The sequence below is a fragment of the Pseudopipra pipra genome, chromosome 11 (assembly GCF_036250125.1).
Source record: "Pseudopipra pipra isolate bDixPip1 chromosome 11, bDixPip1.hap1, whole genome shotgun sequence".
Taxonomy (NCBI): Eukaryota; Metazoa; Chordata; class Aves; order Passeriformes; family Pipridae; genus Pseudopipra; species Pseudopipra pipra.
In genome coordinates, this window is record NC_087559.1 from 13,882,548 (window position 1) to 13,906,043 (window position 23,496).

General features: G+C 36.4%; 2 protein-coding genes across 7 annotated transcripts in view; one reads left to right on the forward strand and one right to left on the reverse strand.

Annotated features, from left to right (window-relative positions):
* CACNA2D3 (calcium voltage-gated channel auxiliary subunit alpha2delta 3) overlaps nucleotides 1-23,496 on the reverse strand; it is a 405,672-nt gene that overhangs the window by 55,092 nt on the left and 327,084 nt on the right. For all 6 annotated transcript variants that reach the window (XR_010433489.1, XM_064667663.1, XM_064667662.1 and 3 more), the window contains one exon: nucleotides 23,074-23,154. Coding sequence is in view for 5 of the 6 variants with exons in the window: in XM_064667663.1 (XP_064523733.1) it covers nucleotides 23,074-23,154 (81 nt within the window). In the remaining variant the exon portion in view is untranslated. The remainder of the gene's footprint in view (nucleotides 1-23,073; nucleotides 23,155-23,496) is intronic.
* LRTM1 (leucine rich repeats and transmembrane domains 1) lies at nucleotides 7,372-12,674 on the forward strand. Its single transcript, XM_064667009.1, has 3 exons — nucleotides 7,372-7,378; nucleotides 8,816-9,412; nucleotides 12,087-12,674. Exons 1-3 carry the CDS (start codon nucleotides 7,372-7,374, stop codon nucleotides 12,518-12,520), a joined length of 1,038 nt encoding a protein of 345 aa, XP_064523079.1. The 3' UTR covers nucleotides 12,521-12,674.

Consider the following 23,496-nt stretch of genomic DNA (forward strand, 5'->3'; position numbering starts at 1 on the left):
CCAGTCATGTTGCTTCATTACTGCTGGTATAAGCTGCACACCTATAGAAACAGGGTTTTATTAAAGCTACTTCTGATATTTCATAGCTACAGTTTGAGGGTTTGTTCTCTTTTTCTTTTTCTCCCCCCTCTTTTTTTTTTCTTTATTTAAATGACTATTGTTTTAATCCTGTACACATTTCCTCCCAGGGTATCTGAAATCCTTAATCATGGTCTCAATATTTCTCTCCCACATTACACTTTTAGAATCAAGTTCCACGACTTTTAAGAGTTATGCTTACGTCAGAGGGATCAAGAGGTTTAAATTTCAGTACCTATTAAATGAATTTAATTATCCAACCAGTTCCATTTGGATACACTGTTACTGTTCTTTGCTAATCTAGAGCAGATTTTCCAGTATTGTAATTCTCAATAATAAAATGCCCTCTGAAAGAGTATTTTCTTTTTTAAACAAAAAAGTCCTCTCAGTGGCCTGTTTCGCAAATTCTAAACAGAAGCATCATTATCCTTTATACTAGCTGAGTTTCCCAAGGATTTATCATGTCTGTAAACAACAGAACTAGCTAAACTTGAGGGATGAGAAATCCATCTATATACCTGACTTACCCTGTTACTTCATTTAAAACAGTCTCAGGAGAAAAAGGTGTTTTAAAAACATCCTTGGTGTTTAAAACCTGCCGACAGGTTAAAAATTGGGGGGCAGGGGGGAGAGAAGTATAACAGCATGCCATGTGATCTCTGGTTTGTTGTCATATTCAGAAGATTTTTGGTGCCTGCTGCTACAGCACCTAAAGCAGTAGGGATGACAGAGAGAAAATCCAGAGAGAACAAAGAGACTAGAAAAGCAGCAAACTCTGTGCTGCCCTGTGACATCTATCTGCTATTGAAATGAAGAACAGCAGCAGCAAGTACAGGTGTCTGGCTTGTTCCTGTTCACTGGAGATATATGGTAAAAGTTTACAATATCCCTACACCACCTGTAAAATGGTCCCATAAGCCACAAATGCTGCCATTCCAGGCCCTGTTCATCCATCGTGCTCAGAGGTCTGCTAGTTACAACTGCCACATACCAGTACTAAAGAGGGTTACACACTGCTAACAGGCACACTAAAATGTGATGGCAGATGGTCCATCACACTTTACCTGCTGCAGGACAATTGAGATTCTTTCAGGAGTTTCAGGCTTCAACCTTTTCTCTTAGCAAAAGATCATCGAAGGGAAATATTCCATCAAAACTCAAATTCCAAAGCTACTGAACACATTGGTCCTGATCCAATGGAATACTTAAATTTCTACTGATGTTTAAATCCACAAAAATTATGTATTTAACATTTATCAGCTGCATAATTTTAATGTTGGGTTGTTTAGTACTCTGATGAAAATGAAAAAAAAAAAACCTCCCATGGCTATTTCCAAAGTGTTGCAAGAGGTTTAATTATTTGATTTTTTACTGTAGTAAATATATCAGCCCTGCTTCTGCAAGTTCTTGGGTTCAAGCGACTACTAAGGCAAAGAGAAAGAGTCCTTTTGACCCCATAAATACAGAAGTTCTCAATATTTTACAGTGAGTAAGTTTTACTTAACCACTACAATTTGCTTTAAAAGCACAAAAGGATTCAATGAAGTACGAGTTCAATTTTGTAGCACAATTGGTGAGCAGCAGTTTAAGAAACATTTATTGTACTTTACAATCTTTCTTCATACACAATGAACACTTCAAAATCCTTTTACAGAAGTTGTTCAAAAAAAGTTTTCCAATTCTTACAAGAACTGGCCTAGTAAATCAACCATTCAAAATGCACAGGAGATTTATATATTGGTCTTAAGTTTGAGTCCAGGGTGAGCTATGACCATGAATAGAAATTCTGATTAAATATAAAAATAAGGAAACAAAAACACTAAGTAAAAGCTTAAAAAGGAAACTTGTCCTTGGTGAAAAATAAATAAACTATATAGAAAAACAGTGAATTATCTCACTTTTAACATGTTTAAGAGTGGACAAAAAGCATCTAAAATGCCAAGATTAAACAAAGTGTACACCTGTCCTTATTTTACATGTGGTTTTCTTGCTCCTATTTTACTTCTTTCACTTATGTTAGCTTGATGTCAAGCAATATTTTTTTTTCTATTTACAATAACGGCAAAATGAATTCATTAATTAACTCTAATCATACTGGCGATACATTCTATCTATGGATGCTCAGCATGCATAGCAGGTAGTAGACATTAGTCAGAAAATGATTGAAAATGGAATCTGCACGCCCTGCTGCTATTTGTGATGGAACAAATACTCTGCTGACACATAATCTGCCCCTTGCAGCAACTTCATCTAACTTGCAATTAAGGTAGAGAGGCCCAGCATCTCTATTCCCTGTGCTTCTCCTCATTCTGAAGGCCTTGCATCCACTCTGGTAATTTTTCTACCTACCAAAGCACACTGCAAGGCTGGTCTTTCAACATTTTCCAAGCCCTTCTCACCCTCATATAGTTCTGCTCATTTAGTAATAGGAAAAGGAGTACAAGTAACTTCTAACTGCAGTATATTAGAATTGTAATATCACAACAAATTGCTGACTGATCTACCTACTGGATTGGAAGTCTTGCATCACTGCAGTGAGAAAAACAAAAATGAAGAAAACTGCAAAAAAGGACCTAAACAGTTGGTTTACAGGTTATGAACATAGACCTGGTTAGCAAAGACCTGGATATGAACATTAAGAGGATTTTCCAGTCCAAATCAGAACAGTGGTCTAGGGAAGAACAAAGTTCTGACCGAAATGGAGAAGGTGCTCAGAGCAGCAGCCTCAGTGGTACCAGGGGCACAGCAGCACACACCTCCCCAGTCTGCAGCTTGAGCAAGTGCCAGGCTGTCAGGCTGCCCAGCTACCCCTTCCCCCACTGCAAGCTGCCACCTGGAATGCAGCATGTTCCAGTTCATCTAGTCCACTATTACATCTCACACATTGGCCTCTTCTAGAGGTGTCAGAGGAAGGTGTAAAAATTCCCATAAATAATAATTATGGAAAAAACCCCTGCCCACAGGGAAAGGTTTCTCTCAATAACTTGTGTCATTAGTGGCTGATTAAAGCCCTTAAGAGTGAAAGTTTATATCCCTTCTAAATTATTTTTTTTCCCCCATGAGGTAACTACAGCTCCAGATTATATATGAATCCTACTAATCTTCTGGCCGAAGGATAACTTCCAACAATGCATTTCATAGATTAATTACACACTGTATAAATAAGTACCAGATGTATCTAGATAAGGCAAAACAAGCCACTGGAAAGAAGAAAACTGGGCTCTTCCCCTCTACAAAATCACAATTGTCTGCCTGTTTTCTCATTTCTAGAGTTACACAATATTACTTCCCACCTGAAGGGACAACGCAGACACAAAACTTTTTAGACATCGTCGTGTCTCCTTATACCTGATAACCATATATCCTGATAGCCAAATTTGATGTCAATAAATTTTAGCTGCTATTACTCCCCTCTTATCCTATCTAAGCAATAGGATGTCTGAAGAAATCCACACACCCACCTCTTCTGGAAAATGTGGCCAGCTTTTTAAGGTATAAATCTTCCTTGAGAGAAATTTAGTTTGATCCATTGGCTTATACTTCTTCTGTGAAAGGCAGGCCAAACCAGGATCCAGGGCTTCCCTCTATGTTTTGTCAACTTTTGAAAACCTAGTACCCTGCCAGAAAAAAGTTGAAAGGGTCCCAAGCTCTTAGAGTACAAGGACGGTCCTTGTAGAAATAAAAGCATGAGGGACTCATGGGTTTCTTCTGTCCTGTCATCTTTGTTTTCACAGCATTCTGACTCAGCTGGGAAAGGATAAGCTCTTTCTACTACTGTATTTTTTTAAGTGCCAGTTAAAGGGGAAGACTTTTAACAACAGAAGTATGGGTTGTTTCACTAACAAATATGAATTTTTTTTTGGCCTGAACCAAAATGAAGATGAGTCTGCATTGCCCAAATTTTTATTTAAGGTCTTCAGCAAGAGTTTGGATGTTTTACCAATCTGGAGACACATGTTACTAAGGGGAAAGCACATGTGGTTTCCCTGAAAGTATCTTAGTTTTAATTCCTTCCCACTCCAAAGCTATACTATGCTATACTATTTTCCACTATAAGGAAAATAAATCTAATAAAGAGTATGTATAGGAATTGTCTGCTGTGGTCTTGGGAACATTTTTTAATGTAATCATGTCTGCCTGGACTCAATATACAATGCAGTGGAATTCGAATCCTGTAGCTTTTAAATATTTGAAATATTTAAATTGCTTCCTTTCTGCTAGAGTTTAATTAACATAATGTTCTTCTGTAAAAGAGAGGATTCTTACACATAGGACTCCCTTGAAGCAGATGGCAGTAATTGCTGCAACAAGGAGTTTGCTGGCAAAGCAAAGACAGAACTGCCCCCACCAGCCAACAGGGATCAGATATTAGTTCATCGCTGTCTCGCTCTGCAATGGGAAACATACCTTGCTACAACAAGGCACAAGCTAATTTAAGAAGTTACAATAACACAGTCGCTGCACCACATCAGACAACTGAAAAGAATCCCGCTGGTGGTTCAAAAGGCCAGAAGTAGAGCGCATTTCATGGTTATTCTGTTGCTGGCAAGTCTCTACCTGTGACACAACTATAATTTTCACCACATCAGACTTCTCCGTCACAACCAAAGTATTATTGCTAATAAATGGGAATAGGACGTGGATTATAGGTTGGGGAAACTTCTGTTTACAAAACATGTGCATTCAGAGTTCTCAATACAAGGAAAAAATAGCCACATCTACATGAAAAGCAAATCGACAGATTTAATCATATGTTTCCAAATCTGAACCCAGTATGAAGATTTTCAAAAAAGTAATAACTTCTTATACCATGATTTTGAGTAAACAAAACAACCTCTGCATTATTGCTGGAACTGAACCTCCCACAGTGCTTAACTTTCAGTGACCTTGTCCTATGAAGAACTCTTTAATATGGCACATGCTAAAAATAATACAATTTTATTTGCAAAGATTTACCTAAAATAGGAGAGGCAGTTAAGAGACATTCTTTAAGATCACTGTTAGATGAAATATACTACTGTGGGAGCTTGTAAACCCACCTGGTCAGGAAACATTAGTTAAGATTGAAAAATAACTTAAAAAATAAACCCTTTGAATTAATGAGTCAAATAAAATTTCATATACCAAAGGGAATTTAAAAGTATGAATTAGTCTTATCAGACTAGAAAAAAAGAACATAATAGCTAGTACTTCCTGCAACATAATCAAAAGTCATGAAAAGAGATGTCACTGATACAAGGGATGAGTTATTCCAAGAGAGAGGGATGTCATCTCAAGCAACAAGTACCTGACCTAACTTTGTTATTTGAAAGAGTATTCATAGCTAGCAAGGCTACAACTTCTAAGGACATTGATATTTTATAATAGTCCTTTTTACATTTAGTTCTGTGTTTGCTAAAATGATTCACTGGTACTATTTAAGACAAGTCTGTTAATATGTTTGTTAGAAAAGCTTTTTGCATTAACTTGACATTATTTAAAGTATGGTACAGATGATCCTCAAGCATCTTTCCCTCTCTCTTTGTAAAGTTTGGGTTAATCAGTATGACTGTGATACCAGGTTATCTACATCTACAGTATTCCTCTGCACTGAATCTCAGCCTTTATCCTGTATCAGGATGATGTGTCATTCATCAAGAGTGTCAAGGGTAGTAATGGTCTGCCACTCACAGCAGTAATCCTGGGATCCTCAAGATGAACAATCATGTTTACTTTACAGAATGCCAGTTTTTCCACGTTCTCCTTCACTGCTCTTTGGGTCTCTTGACTGGTGTCAGAAACAATTCAGCAAAGCATACAATAATAACAGTCACAGCTCTCCCTTGTGAATGAGGGTGCCAGAGAGCTACACACAAACCTTTGGTAATAAAAGGGAGCTGTGGAGAAGAGGGGGTTACTTTCTTCACAGGGATGCATAGTGACAGGACAAGAGGTGAGGGACACAAGTTGCTCCAAGGAAATCTCTAACTGGATGCAAGACAAAATTATTAATGCTGAGGACAAGTACACATTGGAGTAGGTTGCATACAACTGGCCTAGTAAATATCCAAGTCACAGCTTGACAGGACCCTGGATAACCTCTGGTAAAGACCAGATGTATTAAGCAGCAGTTTGGACCTTCTGATCTGACATTTCTATAATTCCTTCCATAGCGTCGCTTACAGCATATAAATTTTGCCCTAGAAAGTAAGCTTTGTGTGATCTTTTCAAAAGGACCTAAAGCAGAATTTGTACCCAAGAAAGTTATGTTACATTTAAGAATAGGTCTGAAAGCTTTTGATTGAAAAACTTCCCTCTCCATAGGTCAGCTAACAGATGGAGTGACCATATGGCCTGGAAAGACTTAATTATATACCAGATCTCTCATTCCTTTCAACACCTTTGAGTTCCTTCATAGTCACAAGTCATTTATCCTTTTATTGCTGTAGATGGCACAGCATGAATGAGTTATACTGAAGAAATAACAAAGAGACAAGTCAAGGCACCACATGAACACATAAAGCACAATTTTAAGTATCATCTGCTGCTTCTTTCCAATATCTTGGAAAACAAATTTATTTGCTCAATATTCTTGGTGACTATAGCAGCGTGTGTGCCATTTTTACAGAAGGAGCCACCAGTTCTGCATTCCCATGCAATAAAATCCTGTCAGCACAACTAATGGATGTCAGATGAATAAGCTTAAAAGAGCAAACAAGGGCACTGTCAAAACTATGTCATCAATCCACAGGTCTATTCCTAGTGATATTATACACTCCAGTGCCTCCAGTCACAGCCCAGGATAATCAGAATCCATATTCAGAGTCATCTCATCTTGCAAAAATTGACACAGCATAGTTAAAAATCCACCAGAATTCAGAAAGCATACTGGATGTTAGAAGGCAGCTTTATTTTTGTGCTTTGCATTTGATGCAGATTAAATAAATTGAAAAGGCAAGGCTATCAGGTCATTATTTGTATGTTACAGCTGTCCAGTTAGAGTTGGGCAGACACTCTTTGCATGGCTTGTTGACTGATTAAGGCAGAGTTAAGTCTCTGAGAATCATAAAAGCCAGGGTGGGGGGGATGGGGTGGAAGACTGTGATAAAGAAAAAAATAAGGGTTGATGGAGTAACTGACTGGAAGTAATTGCACTTCTACACAAGCCAGAGATATCATCTAAAAAAACCCACGGAAAGGAAACTGGATGAGCACGTGACAGATTTGAAGTGGGAATCAGGACAGCGTTTGTTACTGTTCTACATCAGAAATCTGGACCGAATCCTCTGCCAGGGGAAGAGCAAGTAAAGCGGAATGAAAGGTGAGATACCGAAGCATTCAGATTAATAATGTAATTTTTCTCTTCTCTAAGCATTTCATTGCTAAGCAAGTGTTTATTTTAACTCTACATTGGATGCTGTGTCTGTTTCCAAAGCCAACTGTTGCAGAACAGTGTAATGAACTGAAAGCATTGCTTACCTTGCTTGCAGGAATGCTGAATTCTTTCAAATGAATTCCACAATGAAGAATTCAGTATTGCAGAAGATCATGTATAATTTTAATGTAAATACATTTTTGAGTGAAAATTAGTGACTAGTTTGTGCCTTAAACTGTAGTCTCAAAATAAAACTTTCATTTATACATTTATCATATTTCATACTATAATAATACACTGTTATTCCACTAATATGATATTCCCTGACAGTAATTAAGGTTTTATCTCTCTAAGTCAATAAGCAGTAAGTCTGTTAATTTCCAGAGGTTTCAAGTGGCAACAAACTAAAATGTTTTGCATTTTGAAATAATAAATAGTAAAAACTATTTGAGGAATCTCAAAACCAATGCTGCAAACAGATTTATCATTCTGGCTTTCTCTAGTCAAATAAAACTCAATTATTCAACACCATCTGATTCTTGTTTTAAAAAAAAAAATCATGCTGTGTACATGAACATAGATTTAAGTGGCACCTTGTTTTCAAAGTTAAGATCATTAGGAAGATATAAAAGGTAAAAACTATTATTTTTTCAGTTAAAACTACGTGAACATCAGAGAGCAGCAGATACTTATAATACTAAATACTATGAAGTACTCCTGTCAACTCATTTATCTTTTTAAAAGCTTGTTGACAAATGTCTGTTGATTGTTTAGAAACCTGTGTCTATAGGAAGTACAGCTGGTATTCAGATAAGGGAATTTAAGCAAAAAGCATAAACTTAGATATTTTAAAGAACAAACTTACAGAATCTGGATTGCTGGAAAAGTACTGATAATTGCTTTTATAGCAATGTCTTTGAAGCTTGTTATTTTTTTGATGTTACATTGACTTAATTCTTTTAGGCAGTAAGATTGTAAAACCAAAGAAAAATACAAGTTCTACTTGTAATTCTTCTGACACAAGATGCCTTAAATTTGTTACTACCACAGAGAGACATTTCAGTTCAATAATTTTAGAAACTCTGTAACATTCCCTTCAAACATCAGCGCTCTACTGATGGCAAATACTCCTGAAAACCATTTGTACTTAAGATAAAGCCATTGCTTCATTTTAAGACTATGGGAGCACTAACTTCATTCTGCATTATAAAAGTACTTCAATACTACTGCAATTTCCTCGTGTATTGTCAAAGAAACACGCTCTCTTTAAGCTAAATTAATGTTTATTATGGAACTGTATATCTTCTGGTCATGTTTATGACCCGTATATTGCCAAAAGACAAACATTTTAAACTCATTTTAAATCTTTCACATTTGATACAGGCAACTGGCTTTTCGTTTTGAGTGTCATCTTGTTAACACATGCAGCTCATGGATGCCCTGACAAATGCCTGTGCCATACAGCTTCGAAGACTGCAGACTGCAAGAACAGAGGATTTACTGAAATCCCTCCTCGTTTACCTCCTGAAATTCAGATACTACAGCTGCAGAATAACCGCATCTGGAGAATCAACCAAAATGCATTCACTGGAATGCCGCTGCTCAAAATCTTAGACTTGTCTAATAATTCTCTCTCAAGTGTGGCACCTGGTGCTTTCCAGAAATTACGGTACCTGCAGGTTCTAAACCTAACCAGAAATTTGATTCATTATATAGAAAACAAGACTTTCAGTTTCCTCCCACACCTAAAAGAACTGGACTTGTCGTCCAACAGCATTATACGTTTGCCCGAGACTTTTGGAAACAGCACAGGGAATATAACACTGCTCTCTTTGAAGCATAACAAACTTCAGAAAATGGAAAGAGTTCTGTTGGAGTCACTTCCAAATCTGAAAGTGGTTCTCTTCAAAGATAATCCCTGGCAATGTAATTGTAATGTCTTTGGCCTGAAACTGTGGCTGGAGAGCTTTCTATACAGAGGTAAGGAATTTTTCTCACTACATACAGTGCACATGAGAACATTTCACCAGCATCTAATTGATCTTCAGCACCATGGCTTACCAATTTACCCCACACCTTAAATCACTCCCTCAAATAAACACACTAAAATATATCCTTATGCATGGGTCAGAATATAAGTGCTTTCACAAATACAGGTGGCAAACTAGAATCAGGGCAGAACTTCATATTAGCACACAGAGAAAGAGAGAAATTACACCCACACAACCATACAGTGTGTACAGATATGTTCTGCAAACGTGCAGTGTGTGCATGTATTTAGATCCATATCTCTATGTATAACAAATATACTCGTGCACATACATTTGCTTTAATTCTACCAATATATTTTTGCTAGAAACTAACCTACTGTTTAAAAGCTTTTTAGTTGTTGCATAATGGTAAACATCAAGACAGATATCAGTGCCAATTAAACTCCGGAGAACTCAGGATTCTAGTTCCTCTATCAATTATCACTTAGTAGTTCCATAATACTGTAAGAATACCTAGTATTGCTTCTTAATTTTTTGCTAACTAGAAGAGGTACTAAATTCATTGGCAATTTCCTGACAGAAATGTGTAATGGTATCACATAGGGAAAAGTGAATTTTATAAATAGAAGCAGTCGTATTTTGCTCGCACCTGCTTTTAAATATATTCATGAGTTATGCTGTAAAAAAGATAATATGATATAATTCTAAAGGAATTAAGTATTAAAAGAAAGTAATTTATTTCTTCCAGGAGGTATGTTCAGACTGAGAATTCAGAACAGCAGGGCAATTTTTTTTTTTCTAAATGAGGCTTTGAGGTTTGCATGTGACCAAACTGCTGATTACCTGTCTGTATATGGAAGTGGCACGAAGCAGGTTGCAACACTGCATATATGAAAGTGGTCCATGTGCCTGTGACTGAATGGAATACCATTTTCAGGGATCAGAACTCTACAGGCCAACTGGAAAACTGTACTGGCTGTGCATTGACAAAATTAATACTGGAGTAATCTTTGGATGAGGTAAATTCACTGCCATAAGCAACCTTCCAGTAAAGAGAAAAGGCTAAACTCCTCTAAGTGTTAAAATCTTAATGTTTTTGATTAGTAAAATATTACATTATCATAGGGATTTATTTTTATTATGCTGGAACTATTCCCTACAAAAGAATTCAGCAGGGGTTGACTTCTCTGTGCAGAAGAATGTAATGATCCAAGATAAACATATCAGATTATCTTAATTACTCTGCAAGCAGCATAAATATTGTAATTTATTTCAAAAACCAATGTTGTTTAGAAATTCAGTGATGCCCTTCCATCTTTCTGAACACTGACAGATTAATTAAATTCAGTGACATGGAACTTACAAATTCATTTTATCAACAAGTTTTAAAGGAAGCCCAGTTTTAAAGACTCGCAGTTGCAGGTTTTGGACTATTTATCTATATCCACATTCAAATAGCACGTTGGAGGCATCTGGAACCACGTTTTGGTTTGGCTATTAAAGGCCAAGAGACCTGCTATGCTCAGATCTGCCTTGGAATATCACCAATATTTGTGGAGCAGTCCCCAGATTTCAGTTTGGGTCCATCTGTGTTCTCTACTTTCTCAAAGTCTTTTCAGGATGAAAATTTCTATGCCTGGCTTTAGCTGGAAGGTGCATTGTTTGGATAGAGATGAGAAAGAAAAGTCAGTTAATTTGATCAGTTAATTTTAAAAAATATGCAAACATTGTTTTTGGCTTTGTGGACTCCTTGACCCACTACACTTCTAAAGCCACGTGTATTGATCAATTAGGGACCTGAGACCCACACTCCACATGCTGAGGAACAACTGTGTGATTGACCAGGACTGTGGTTTCCTACTTCACTGCCCATTATACTAAAAACATCCTCTGGGAGAGAGTGGAAGCTGGCTCTAAGCAATCATGAAATTTAACATTTGAGCAGGATAATAGGTTGATTAATCTGAACTCATTATATCTCTGTACATTTTCTTACCACGAGTCTTGCTTCAAAAAATTTCTCATGTATCCATACAACCTACTGAACTTTCTCTTTGCCTTGTTATGGTTAGCATATGATGTCAGAACAATGACTATTTCAATCAAGTGGGAAATAATTTCTAAATATACTGTTTCCATTTCTCTCTATAAAAAGAAGCAATGGCTTGAATTTCAGTGAGCCGAATTTGCTGTTAACAATACCTCTTTGTTTTCTTTTATGACTTAGTTCTTAATTTTCTACCACTATTGGGTTTTTTTTCACTTTTACACCCATAAAATCACAGATAATTCCTGATTAACTGCTTCTTGAAAATATTCTCTTATATGAGTGTTAAAGTGTAATAATCTCACCATTGACCAAACTGAAAAATGCTGAGGAACAACTGTGTGATTGACCAGGACTGTGGCTTCCTACTTCACTGCCCATTATACTAAAAACATCCTCTGGAAGAGAGTGGAAGCTGGCTCTAAGCAATCATGAAATTTAACATTTGAGCAGGGTAACAGGTCTTTAAAATATAGTTTTAAATCTTAAAAAGTACAAAATTGAAGGTGACGATAAATTTACTTCAGGTTTCTGTTATTTTTACATTAAGATAATTTAGAAACCACCAAATCTCAACATCATAATTAATTTCATTTGGGGTTTCTTTTTTTTCCAGGAGGAATAAGCGACGGCATCGTCTGCGCGGCGCCGGGGATTCGGAAGGGAAAGGACCTCCTCAAGGTTCCCTACGAGCTGTTCGGGGCGTGCCCCCTAAGGACGGCTCATGCCCACCTGGCCAGCACTCACCACCACAGCTGGGAGCACCGCAGCTCCCCGAAGCACGGCCCCCACGGCGAGCACGGCGACAGCGGCCGCGCCGGCTGCGAGCCCAAAGCCAAGGCGAGGCCGGTGAGCCTGCGCCACGCCATCGCCACCGTCGTCATCACCGGCGTTGTCTGCGGGATCGTGTGCCTGATGATGCTGGCAGCTGCTGTTTATGGTTGTGCTTATGCTGCAATCACCGCTAAATACCACAAAGAACATTTGGCCCCGGTCAAACAGCATGGGACTCCAGAGGAAAAAGAGCCATTTGATAGTTCCTTGGCTTGAGTTACTTCTATCTTTGGTTTCTTGAAAATAAAGCCCTCGCTTCAGCTAAAAAGCCTGGAGTCTAAACAGGATTGATTTAATAGTAATTGCTGGGTTTTTTTCATTTTTTTTCCCTCATACTTTTTTATAAGGTAAACATATATATTCCTTGGAATACCTGCTAATACTTCATATAAAACAATGTAAGTTTATCTATGTTTTGTGCATGAATATTCTGAAGCCACTATTTAAGGCCAAATCTTCGTTCGCGAAGCCCAGCCATGACTGACTGACTGATGATTTAAGGCCAAGCATTTGAGGTAATGAAATCTTGATATAGGCACTTTAAAATATTCATTTAAGGCCAAGTGTTTGAGGTAACGAAATCTTGATATAGGCACTTTAAAGTATGCCACTATCCTTCACTAGCTCTTGATGCAGTATTAGACCAAGATACAACTTGTGGGGCAGCTACAGTCAGTGCCCAACAGGAATGACCCTTCTGCAAGGGAAAATAGAAAATAGCTACAAATTACTATCTTTTTTAAGATCTATACAACTGACAATCAGTTTTCAAACCAGCCAGTCAATACACTGGCACTGATAATGTAAACGTGTTAAAAGCATTTCCAAAAACGTGTTTTCAACCTTCCAATCTGCCCTAGAAGGCCACAATTAAACATAACATCCATCACCTAACCTAGAAAATAGGAAGTACCTTGTTAACTATCACATATAATTTCCAAATTACTTAGAATTAAAGAGAGCTGAGAAAATTCTGAAGAAAGAAGAAAGCTTTGCATGCAAGCACTGAAATGAGCACACAGATATGAGGAGACTACCTGATATCCTGCTGGCATACGTGCTTGCTACAGACATTTCTGATGTTATTCCCAAATCCACACACAAGCATTCCATTTTGCAAATACCACAAGTGCAGATGCAGCCCCCATCACAGTGCTGCCCTTCAGTATGAGGACAATATAGTTGCATGTTTACATGTTCTCTTTCACAGAGAGAACATTCAGCTGAATTCACTCAAGGGTCCACCTTCACTCTCTGCAGAACTGTTTTGCCATCAGAGGAAATTGGAGCCAAAGCCATTTGAATAACAGAGGTTTAGAACTGAAAGAATATTTTGAATGTGCAGAAGCATTTTTCTAATAATTCTTGGAAATTATTCTAAGGCAACCAACACAGATCAGCAGCTCCATTTACCTTTTCCAAGACAAGATAAAACACATTTCAGGCTATTCATGACAGATGTCTAATGTGTTTCTAACTCTCTCCAATGACAGGGATAAAGACCTCCCTAGGAAGCTAATGCAGAAATTAAGAATGTTTACAATCTTGAGGAAAATGTCCAAGTAACAGTCTGTAACAAGGGCAAAGGGATGCTGTGTCATGGCATTCAGAGACCTGCTCTGTCCTTCCAACAGATGGATTCCAAGATGAAGCTCTGTAGCTGTTCTAATAACAGCCTGAACTGAGTAATGGGCTGTATGGCAGGAGTCATGTAACCCTTGCTCTTATCTACTTAGTAATAATTGCAACCTAAATATTAAAGCTCATTCCTGCATCTGTAGTTACTTTCATGTCCAGAGAAAATTAAGCATCTCAGGCTTAATCTAAATCTAGCAGGCATTGAAAACAATCAATTACTGTCTCTTCGTTTTTTTCTTTTCTTTTCTTTTTTTTTTTTTTTTTAACTGCTAAGTACTTCATATCATTATTAGACTCTGCTCATTCTTCTCTGTCCTGAACTAAATAAACCAAGCTGTTTCAAATTTTTCCTGCAAGGCCACATTCTCTAAACTTTTTTTTCTTCCCTGCATTCCCTGAAACCTTTTCAGTTTTTCTACATTTAGTTTAAAATGTGGTAGCCTAGACTGGACACATTGCTTCAGCTGAGACATCATCAGCACAAGATTTTTAGAATATTTACATTTTTTATAATACCTTAATATTCAGAATATTTGTATTCAGGGTTTTTGATCTCTCGAAATTTGCTTTTTTTCCTTCTAAATATTTGGTAAAGCCTAATGAATAATCTGCTTTCAGAGCTAAGACATTTAAATATACAAATCTACGTTTTCTATTCTTTTATCCATTTATTGACATAATATTTTACAAAGCAAAACACAGCTTTTCAGATAGAGAAGACTGAAGTAAGACAGTATTGGATCTTATTGCCCATGGCCCAATAAATGAGTTTGGAGCCATGCCAAATCAGTGCTTTTCTACAGTGACAACCTAAAATGAGCACACTTGCAGTCAAACTGCAGATTCTAAGATGAAAGTTAATAAACTTCTGACTGCCAGAGAGGTTTCACCCACAGTGTTTCTAAAGGCTCAGACACAGCAATGCAGCTTCCAGCAAAAACCAGTTCACATTACTGATAGTTTTAAGCAAAGGAAAAACAAGAATTGACTTGCTATCTCCTAGTCAGGAACAACCCAGAACATCTTCCTAGTCCTTAAAAAGAGAGTCCTATCACCAAAAACCTTTCAGGCTTTCCTTACATCCTTAATGTAAGATCATTCATTAAAAAAAAAAAAAAAACCAAAAAAAAACAAACAACAAAAAAACCCCAAATAACAAAGAGTTAAAAGGTGAGGAAGAGGCAATGAAGGGTGCAACATTTAAAGAAATTCATTCCAAGTCACACTAAAGATATTTCGGGGATTTCATGCACACACAAGGCTGTAAATTGATGTGGAGTTCTGCCAGAAAGCAAAGTACTTCATATTTCCATTAGTTCCCTCTGCTATAGGGATAGAGCAAGCCAATCCATGTAAAATCTGATTCCATACTTTCCAACACCCTGTTTGCTAGAGGAAAAAAAAAAATCAAACCAAAAAACAACCCAACAAAAATCCCAGGGAAATTTTTCATTTAAGTTTTATGACTATATGTGATATTTACAAAAGGGTTTGCAGTTAACAAATTCCAGTCATTTCTGATGATAAGCTAATAACAAATATTGAGCAGAGAAAAGTATTGATTCAATTGCTTAAAGTAATAAAGGTAAAATTATTTATTTTTTGGTAAACAGAATGTTTGACTACTGATAAACAAAGATAAAAGCCACCATTTATTGTCTATAAAAATTATTGACTACAACAAGTGGAAGACTGAATCTAGGGATTCCCCATAGAACTGCCCTTGATTTGTAAAGCTTAGCAATGGACATCTGCCACTGAAATAATTTGTCTGCACAGATTTATTTTTCAGATAAAGGTTCCCCAGAAAGCTTTATTGTTCTTCCAGCAATCTCGTGAGAGTATTATAGTAAGCACAGTAATTTTTTCTAATCTCTGTGAAAAACACTCTTCCCCCTCAAAGTCAACAAAATATCAGGACACACTACTCTGCAAGGTATTTGAAAAGACAGAGAAAGCACACATACTGTTGTATTCCTCTCCTTCATAAAAGGCTCACTATATTGCTTTGTTTCCAGAAAAAGAGACTTTCTAAAATTTCATTTTAGAACACAAACTAAAAACTACAATAGAACAATGTTCTTCACAGAAAATGACCTACTATAGGTCATTTATTTATATTTATAGAGACTATATCTATATAGAAATACTCAAAGCTTAAACTAAAGCATACTTGCTTGCCATATTTGTCTTTCCATTCAGAGCTTCCAAAAAGTCAAGCAAAATTCAGCTTCATTATTCTCTAGAAAAGCAATGTCCAAACAAACTCTGGATTCCTCTTTTTGAACATCAAAGTAGCACATTTAGTGACACTGTTCATGGCTTACCTATCACTAACAACATGAACAGGAAAATACCAAGTATTACCTAATAACCATCTATCTTTGCTGCCCAGGAGACAAGGACACACAGGTTTTAATTAAGCATCCAGAAAGGATGCCTGCTTTTAAAGCTTTGCTCTTTGAACTCTGCCAAAGTTGGCATAGTAATAACAATCATAAGAGAGTCTTGGTATGTCCTGAGCTCACATTACCTGAAAAGCAACTGTTTCCCCCCAGATAAGGGGGAAACACGCAGCATCAGTCACAGTAAGCCACAAGAGGGGAGCAGGAGTAGAAAACCAATAATAGACAAACCAACAACTACATATTTCATACCTATCTCCAAGGAAAGCTGTGGTTTCTCTCTCGTGCTGATTGCAGAGGGATGCCCCCATGTTTTAGGGTTATGTACACTGTGTGTTCAACTTTTTTTGCATAAGGCTTCATCTTCATTTTGAGATACAACACATGAGAAAACACTGTTAATATTTGGAAATATAGTCTACTGGGGGGAAAATAGTCAATCCACAGTACTTTAACTGGTAGTAATGCAAACATATTTATGTGACTGCAGCTTCATACTTGCACAGCATTACTTGAAGTTTTCCAAAGGACCCAGCAGCTCATGTGCTGCCCTGTTCTGCAATCAGGGATTTATTTTGTTGGCATCAGAATTATTTAGCAAAATGCCCCTAGAATCGCATTGCTATTAGATCACAGGGATCTTCCTTGTCCACAAATTACATAGTACTAAAACCCAACCAACCAACCAAAAAATCCCAAAAGCAAAGCAGAAGTGCAGAAGCAAAGAGCAGGTGTTCTGTGCCATTTACTATACATATGAATACTACACATGGTGGGATACTGTTCTAATTCATCTGTCAGAGTCCTGGATTCTCTAAGAGCAAGTGGTGAGGGAAGTCCTAGAATTAGATAGAGGTTAAATTCTCAAGTTAACACTAGCAGAGAACTATCTTTAAAACCCCCGTTATCCAGCTATTCCACACACTAATTCTGTGTGGTGAAGTGGAATTGAGAACAAATGGAAATGAATGCAAATGTGTGAAGGGTTGTGACTGTGTTAGCTAACTTCAGGTTCCCTCTCTCCACACATTACCTGCAAACCATCTTTCCCAAGTAATGGCTCCCAACCTAAGCCTGCAAGTTCTTTAATGTTAGACTATACAAATACACATCTCAGTTTTCCTAAAACTGAAAACATTACTAATATTAGATTTGTGAACACAAAGATAATATTGAAAATGAACAAGAAACTCTAGAAAAACATAAAGTAGTGGTTTTCTACCAAAGCATGAAAAACATTTTGAGGGATTTGCTAAACATTACTGCTGAATATAATCTTCTGTGGTTTATAATGTGGAGTAAAGATTAAGTAAATCACTGTCTTGCCTGACAAGAAAAACATCTATTTTAGAATGCCTCAAAAATTTGGTTGGTGTGTCATTATGATGACATATTCATTTTCCCTTAGGCCTTCATACTAAAATGCAATTTTATAGATGGCATCATAAATTTTAAGGACTGTGTATGGCAGTGACATTTACTTGAATGTTCTTAACGATATACTAATACAAAAGCAATATATGTGAGAAAGAATAGAAAAAAAATTCCAAGCACTACAGAGCAGATGCATTTACTCTATTTGCCACTCTAACAACAGTAAATTTCACCATTTGTGAAACATTTACAGTGTCTGCCACTCCTAGAAATACCAACAGTTAAAACTACTTTTGATTAAGCAATTGGGTATCAGTTTTTCAATACATGTTCTAGGAACTTGTTAAAAGAGAGATGTACATTCAAACCCCATTTAAATTCACTCAAAAAAACCCTGAATGTAGGATTGAGGTCATGTATATACAAATATTAACACATTAAAAAAAAAAAGGGAACACAGAGTGAAGAACAAAATTTTTGTGTCATAAAGTCACTGATTTTCAGATACAATGTCACCATTGTCCTCCATGAAATTATAAAAGAATCTTCCTTACTTAGAGCCTAGATCAGCAGAAGCCTCAGTTACTTGAAAACTGGTATATTCACAAATTTTCCTTTTAAATTGCTGTTCTGTAGAAGCTGATTTAAACAGGAAGAACGAAAACCTGAAGTGTGACCAGTCTCAATGAGACTGATTTGTACTTCAAAAGTAATATGAGATTTTTGATCTTTCCTGTTCTCAAGGCACAGCTTGAAATATCTTAAACAGCAGGACCATTAGGATCACTTTCCACTAGCCAGAATAGAGGCATTCAAAATTGAGTGCCAATTTTAACAAATCAGTGATGAAATTAAATCATTACCATCTTCCTTAGCTTATGGATGGGGGGAAAAAAGGAGGTCTTAAATATTCAAGCTGTGTCATTTGAAATACCTGAGGGCTTTTAGCATCCTGACTAGGAATATTTAACATGGAATAACTGATTTTTTTTGCCATAATAAAGTTGGGGTTTAAAGTTATACAAAAGAGAGAATAAATAAGGTGATGGATGAGGACACCTGTAAAAAATCTCTCTCTAACCAGACTTTGGAGTAAAAACCTTGAATTTGTATATGGGCTAGTTATAAAAATAAGGGATCAACTTCGAGAAGTTAAATACTGGAAAAGTTAGATACTGTATCCTGGCATTACTTGGAACAAGTTGTTTGGCAGAATAAAATAGAATATTCCTTGTTTGCATAAAAAGTATTTTTGGTAAAAGCATTTAAAATCAAACTTTCAGTGAACAGAGGAGGCTTTTCTTCAGTTTCGGTAACACTTCCCACATTTGACTACAATGACCTGCTCATTATATTTCAAATATGTTTTAGTCCATATTTAAATATAAATTATATATCTATAAAATAACACTTAGGCATGATCTATGGTTTTAGCAGAAATCAATAGTAGGTGTTTCTTTTATTCTACTAAGCCATGAGTGCATATTTCTTTCCAAGGAATATCCTACAAAACAAATCATTTCTATTAGTCTCACAGCATTAGTGTGGCAAAGAATAGGGAGCAACCCAACCTTTGGCAGCATCTACTATGGAATTAAAGGCACCTGCCATGCATTTAAGGACAGATTCCTTGCAACCTTCTCTGTCAGACACCCACATAGAGACCAGACACTGTATAAAGTTATGAATCACGGGCAATAGAAAGTATCTCATTTTTGTTTCAGTTTTTACTGCTTGGCAGCAGAAAATGTGACATCTGTGAGAAAAAACTGGCCATCTTTAATCATTCTGAAATTAATAGATGTATTCTCTTGAAAAGACTACATAAAAAAGTATTCCTATTATTCGACATGTTCATAAAGGGCAAAATCTAATCCTTTTGAGCCTGGCATTCTCACAAATCTTTTAGTAACTTTTGCCACAGAAGATTCTGAGAGTAGCTGATTTTCCAGCCACAACCTGTACGAGGAACGCAGCATAAAGAAGAAAAACAAACACACCAATCAAAAATCTTGCAATTATGAAGAAAACCAGATTTTTCTCTTCTGTCCAAACAGAAATTACTGCAATTGCTCTTTTTATGCAGCTTCAGCAGAGTAGAATGAGTCAGGGTAGATTCACAGAGCTATGGCAACGCTTGAATGCACGTCCCAGGCAATCACTGCTCTTTGATAGAAAATGACTGTAAACATGCCTGTACATAAGAAAAACATAGATTTCTTTTCTCCTCAGAATTTCACTGAATAAGAGAAATTTTCAGATAGTGGGAGTAGTTTCATTTCTCACTAATTTAGCTACAGTGAACGTCTGTTAATATACTATTCTAGTTAGGGTTTGCTCGATTTCAGAAACTACAGATCTCACGTATTGGTAAAGCTTTTTATGTTTTTAAAATGAACAAATTAAACTATTACTTGATTTTGACTGAAATACCACAGAAGAGCATGCATGCAAGGAGGACTCAGTGTTTTCTAATTTCAACTTTGATAATTAGGAAGTCCAACACAAAATTGATCATATAAAAAAAATTGGTAGAAAATAAATAGGTACTCTTTCATCGTACTTTGGTACCATAGAAACAAAACTTTTTTTGAATTCTACATTTTTAACAACTGGTGGCAAAAATAATAAAGCCCCAGCTGTTTTTCCTATCTAGTTACATTTAATATAACACACCCAGAGAGGGTGAGGCCTCTCCATGTGTGGAGACATTCAGGATCTGGCTGGACACAGTTCTGGTTAATCTGCTCTAGCTCAAGATTCTCTCAAATCTTACTCCACTAGGATTGGACTACATGATCTCAAGAGGTCAATTCCAACCTTAACAATTCATGTAAATAACTGGTCTGCTCAAAAATAGGCACAAAAGGATTAAGGAAAATTGTGCTTAATTTCAGCTTTTCTAAGCAGCCTTGTATTAAACAAAAATGGACTATTTCTCCTCATCTCCTTCAAATTTTAAATTTCAAATGACTGTGAGGCTAAAGACTTTGCCTGTGTATGATTTAATCTTTCCTTCTTCTGAATAAGTGTCCAGAGTATTTTACTCAGCACTGCTATGGATGTTTCCAATGAGGCTTGAAATCCAGGTTCTTCTTGTTCAACGAAGAAAAGTTAAGAGGACTTGACAATTTTCATCAGACATTTTCTTCAGCATTCTTTAATAAATTTTTGCCCTAAGAAGATTATGTCAGTGCTGTTATCTTTGATTAAACATACCAAGGGGATAATTTCCATGTTTTCTGTGAACAGCGATGGCCTCTTTCAACAGGAAGGGCTTTTAAGGTCCTGTATTGTACTGCAGCTTTTGAACTAAAATGCATCTACAGGGAATTACTCTCATGAAGGTTCACTTACTTTCTCAACACTCCCAAAATCTCAGGAAATAACCATTTTTTCAATTTTTAGAGCCTGCTTTGCACTATGATGACTCTTATTTGCTTGTTTCCATCCCCATATCTTGTTCAGAACTGTCTAGGTGAGTAGTATCTTTAATAATTTATTTTTAAGGAATACTAATCTTGAAGGAATCTCATGAAATTTCAGGACTAGGGACTGGGTCATTCTCCTGTTTTTAGGTCATGTTGAGGAGAAAAAAAAATCCCACCATCTTTTATTCTCTGTCACAATGTAACAGGGATATTTTGAAGATGCTTAAAATTTCAATGTAAACTTGAAATAGAAGACATGGTCATAGAAAACACTCAACTAGTTTTGACCATAAATGTGTTCAAATCTAAAAAAATCCCTGCATTCGGTGCTACTGTTACTTCCTCTCCAGCAACTAAATTGAGCTCTGTATATATATATGATGCTACTACACTTACATATTAAAGCCTTATGTTCTCCTTCCACACTTTCTATAGAAATTGGCATTCATTTAAGTTAAAAAAAAAATAAAATCACAATCTCAATTGCGAGAGGCAGGAGGGATTTTAAAAACAAATTACATGGGTTTTTTGCCAATAAGCAAACACATTCTGACAGGGAACTGGTATTAGTAGGTACAGATGGTGAAACAGCAGCAACACTCAATTTCTCTGTAGTAACAGTCTGCAGACTCACTGATTTTAGGATTTTCTGCCTATATTATAGAGTTGAATATTCCCTACTTGCAATAAGCCTTAGTGTAGGTAGGAAAATAGAAGAAACTACAGATTTTGTACTAAGAAATTGTTTTGTTCCTTTTTTTGCCCCCTCATGGACAGGTCTCACTCAGGTTTTCATTTTATAATAATGTTCTAGTTTCTCTCTTCCAGTTTTAAACTCTTCTAGTGATCTGTAATAAACAACATTCTGGCACAGCTTTATTTTCAGTCAAATCCCTCTAGGGAATAGAGTGATTTAACATGAAATGTGTATCCCATCCTGCTGCTTTCTGTAATCTACTCAGACCAAATGGGGATAAGGAGTACTTACTTCACACAAATTAAAATGAGACATTTTGGCCAAATTTGAACTCCAGTGGAGGTATTTGAAAATGTTACCCATAATCTTACTTTAGTCTCCCAAGTCTGGCTAATAAAAACTTCAAACTTCTCCCATTTACCACTGCTCCAGTTTCTGCCTCCAAATCCATTTTGCTTAAAACAGAATATTGCCACCCTTATAGCAAAACCTAAAACTTGAACTAGATGCTGGGTACTTTCTTAAAAGTTTCCTGAGAGAAAAAAGTAGGACTGACAAGTCACATTTGTGATCTCCAACTTAAAGAGGACAAGAATAATGCATATACTTGTTTGTCTCTGAATGGCTGAGTGATACTTTCATGGAAAAAGGTTTATACAGATCCAAAGAGGTCTCCCCACAAAAAAAACCCCAACTGAAAACATGCAGCCAATACAAGAGAGAAAGGAAAAATTATTCAAAGCAAATTCTTAAAAATGCTTCATACTGTAAACAAAACATCTAGCACACAGTTTTTAAAGTTTACAGAATTAGAAGTAAAAAAAAAACACTGACGAGCTTCAGATTGTAAGTTCACCAATCTTATTTTTCATGGCATTATGCAATTTGTAGGTATCACAGAATTTTTTAATATGCTTTAGCATTTAGAAGGTTTAAAGACCTTGTCTTTATCTTAGATAGAAAATACAAGACCCAAGCAATTTTTAATGTTCAATATTAAACAATTATTAGGGAAATGGAAGCAACACCTGCCTGTCTCTTTTACAATTAACTAAAAACCAAACAACCAAACCCAAAGCTTGTTGATGCAATATTAGAACTGGTTATATGTGATACCTTCTCAAATCATATTTCTACATTAAATAACTGCTAACCCAAAAAAGTGAGAAATGCTTAAACTGATTTTTAAAAAAATAACAAACCAAATAAACTACAACAATTTACCTGCAACCACTGGAGATTTCCTGTCATCCAGAAGCTGAATAGCAGTACTGGCTGTCACTACATTGCTCTTGTTTGCAGTTTCTGCAGGGTTTATTAAAAAAAAAGTAAAAATAATTGAAAAAACATATTGCAGAATGAGGCAACTGAGCTTTTTTCCCCTGGTTTGACATAACAGTCCACATGGATTTAGTGCTCAGAAAATAAAGTAGTAAACATCATGTTCTATATGTATGCACAGAACATACAGGTACTGCCATTTTAAATTCCCCAGCATCCCACAACCCAGCTTAAAACACTGAAATGATTATCAGGTTTTGACTCTGCTAAAATGGCAACAAAGGTGACAACTTTTGGTTGGGCTTCTCATTACTGGGAACATTTGTTCTGTTGGACTTGTCTTGCTTAAAACACCAGGCTGTAAGT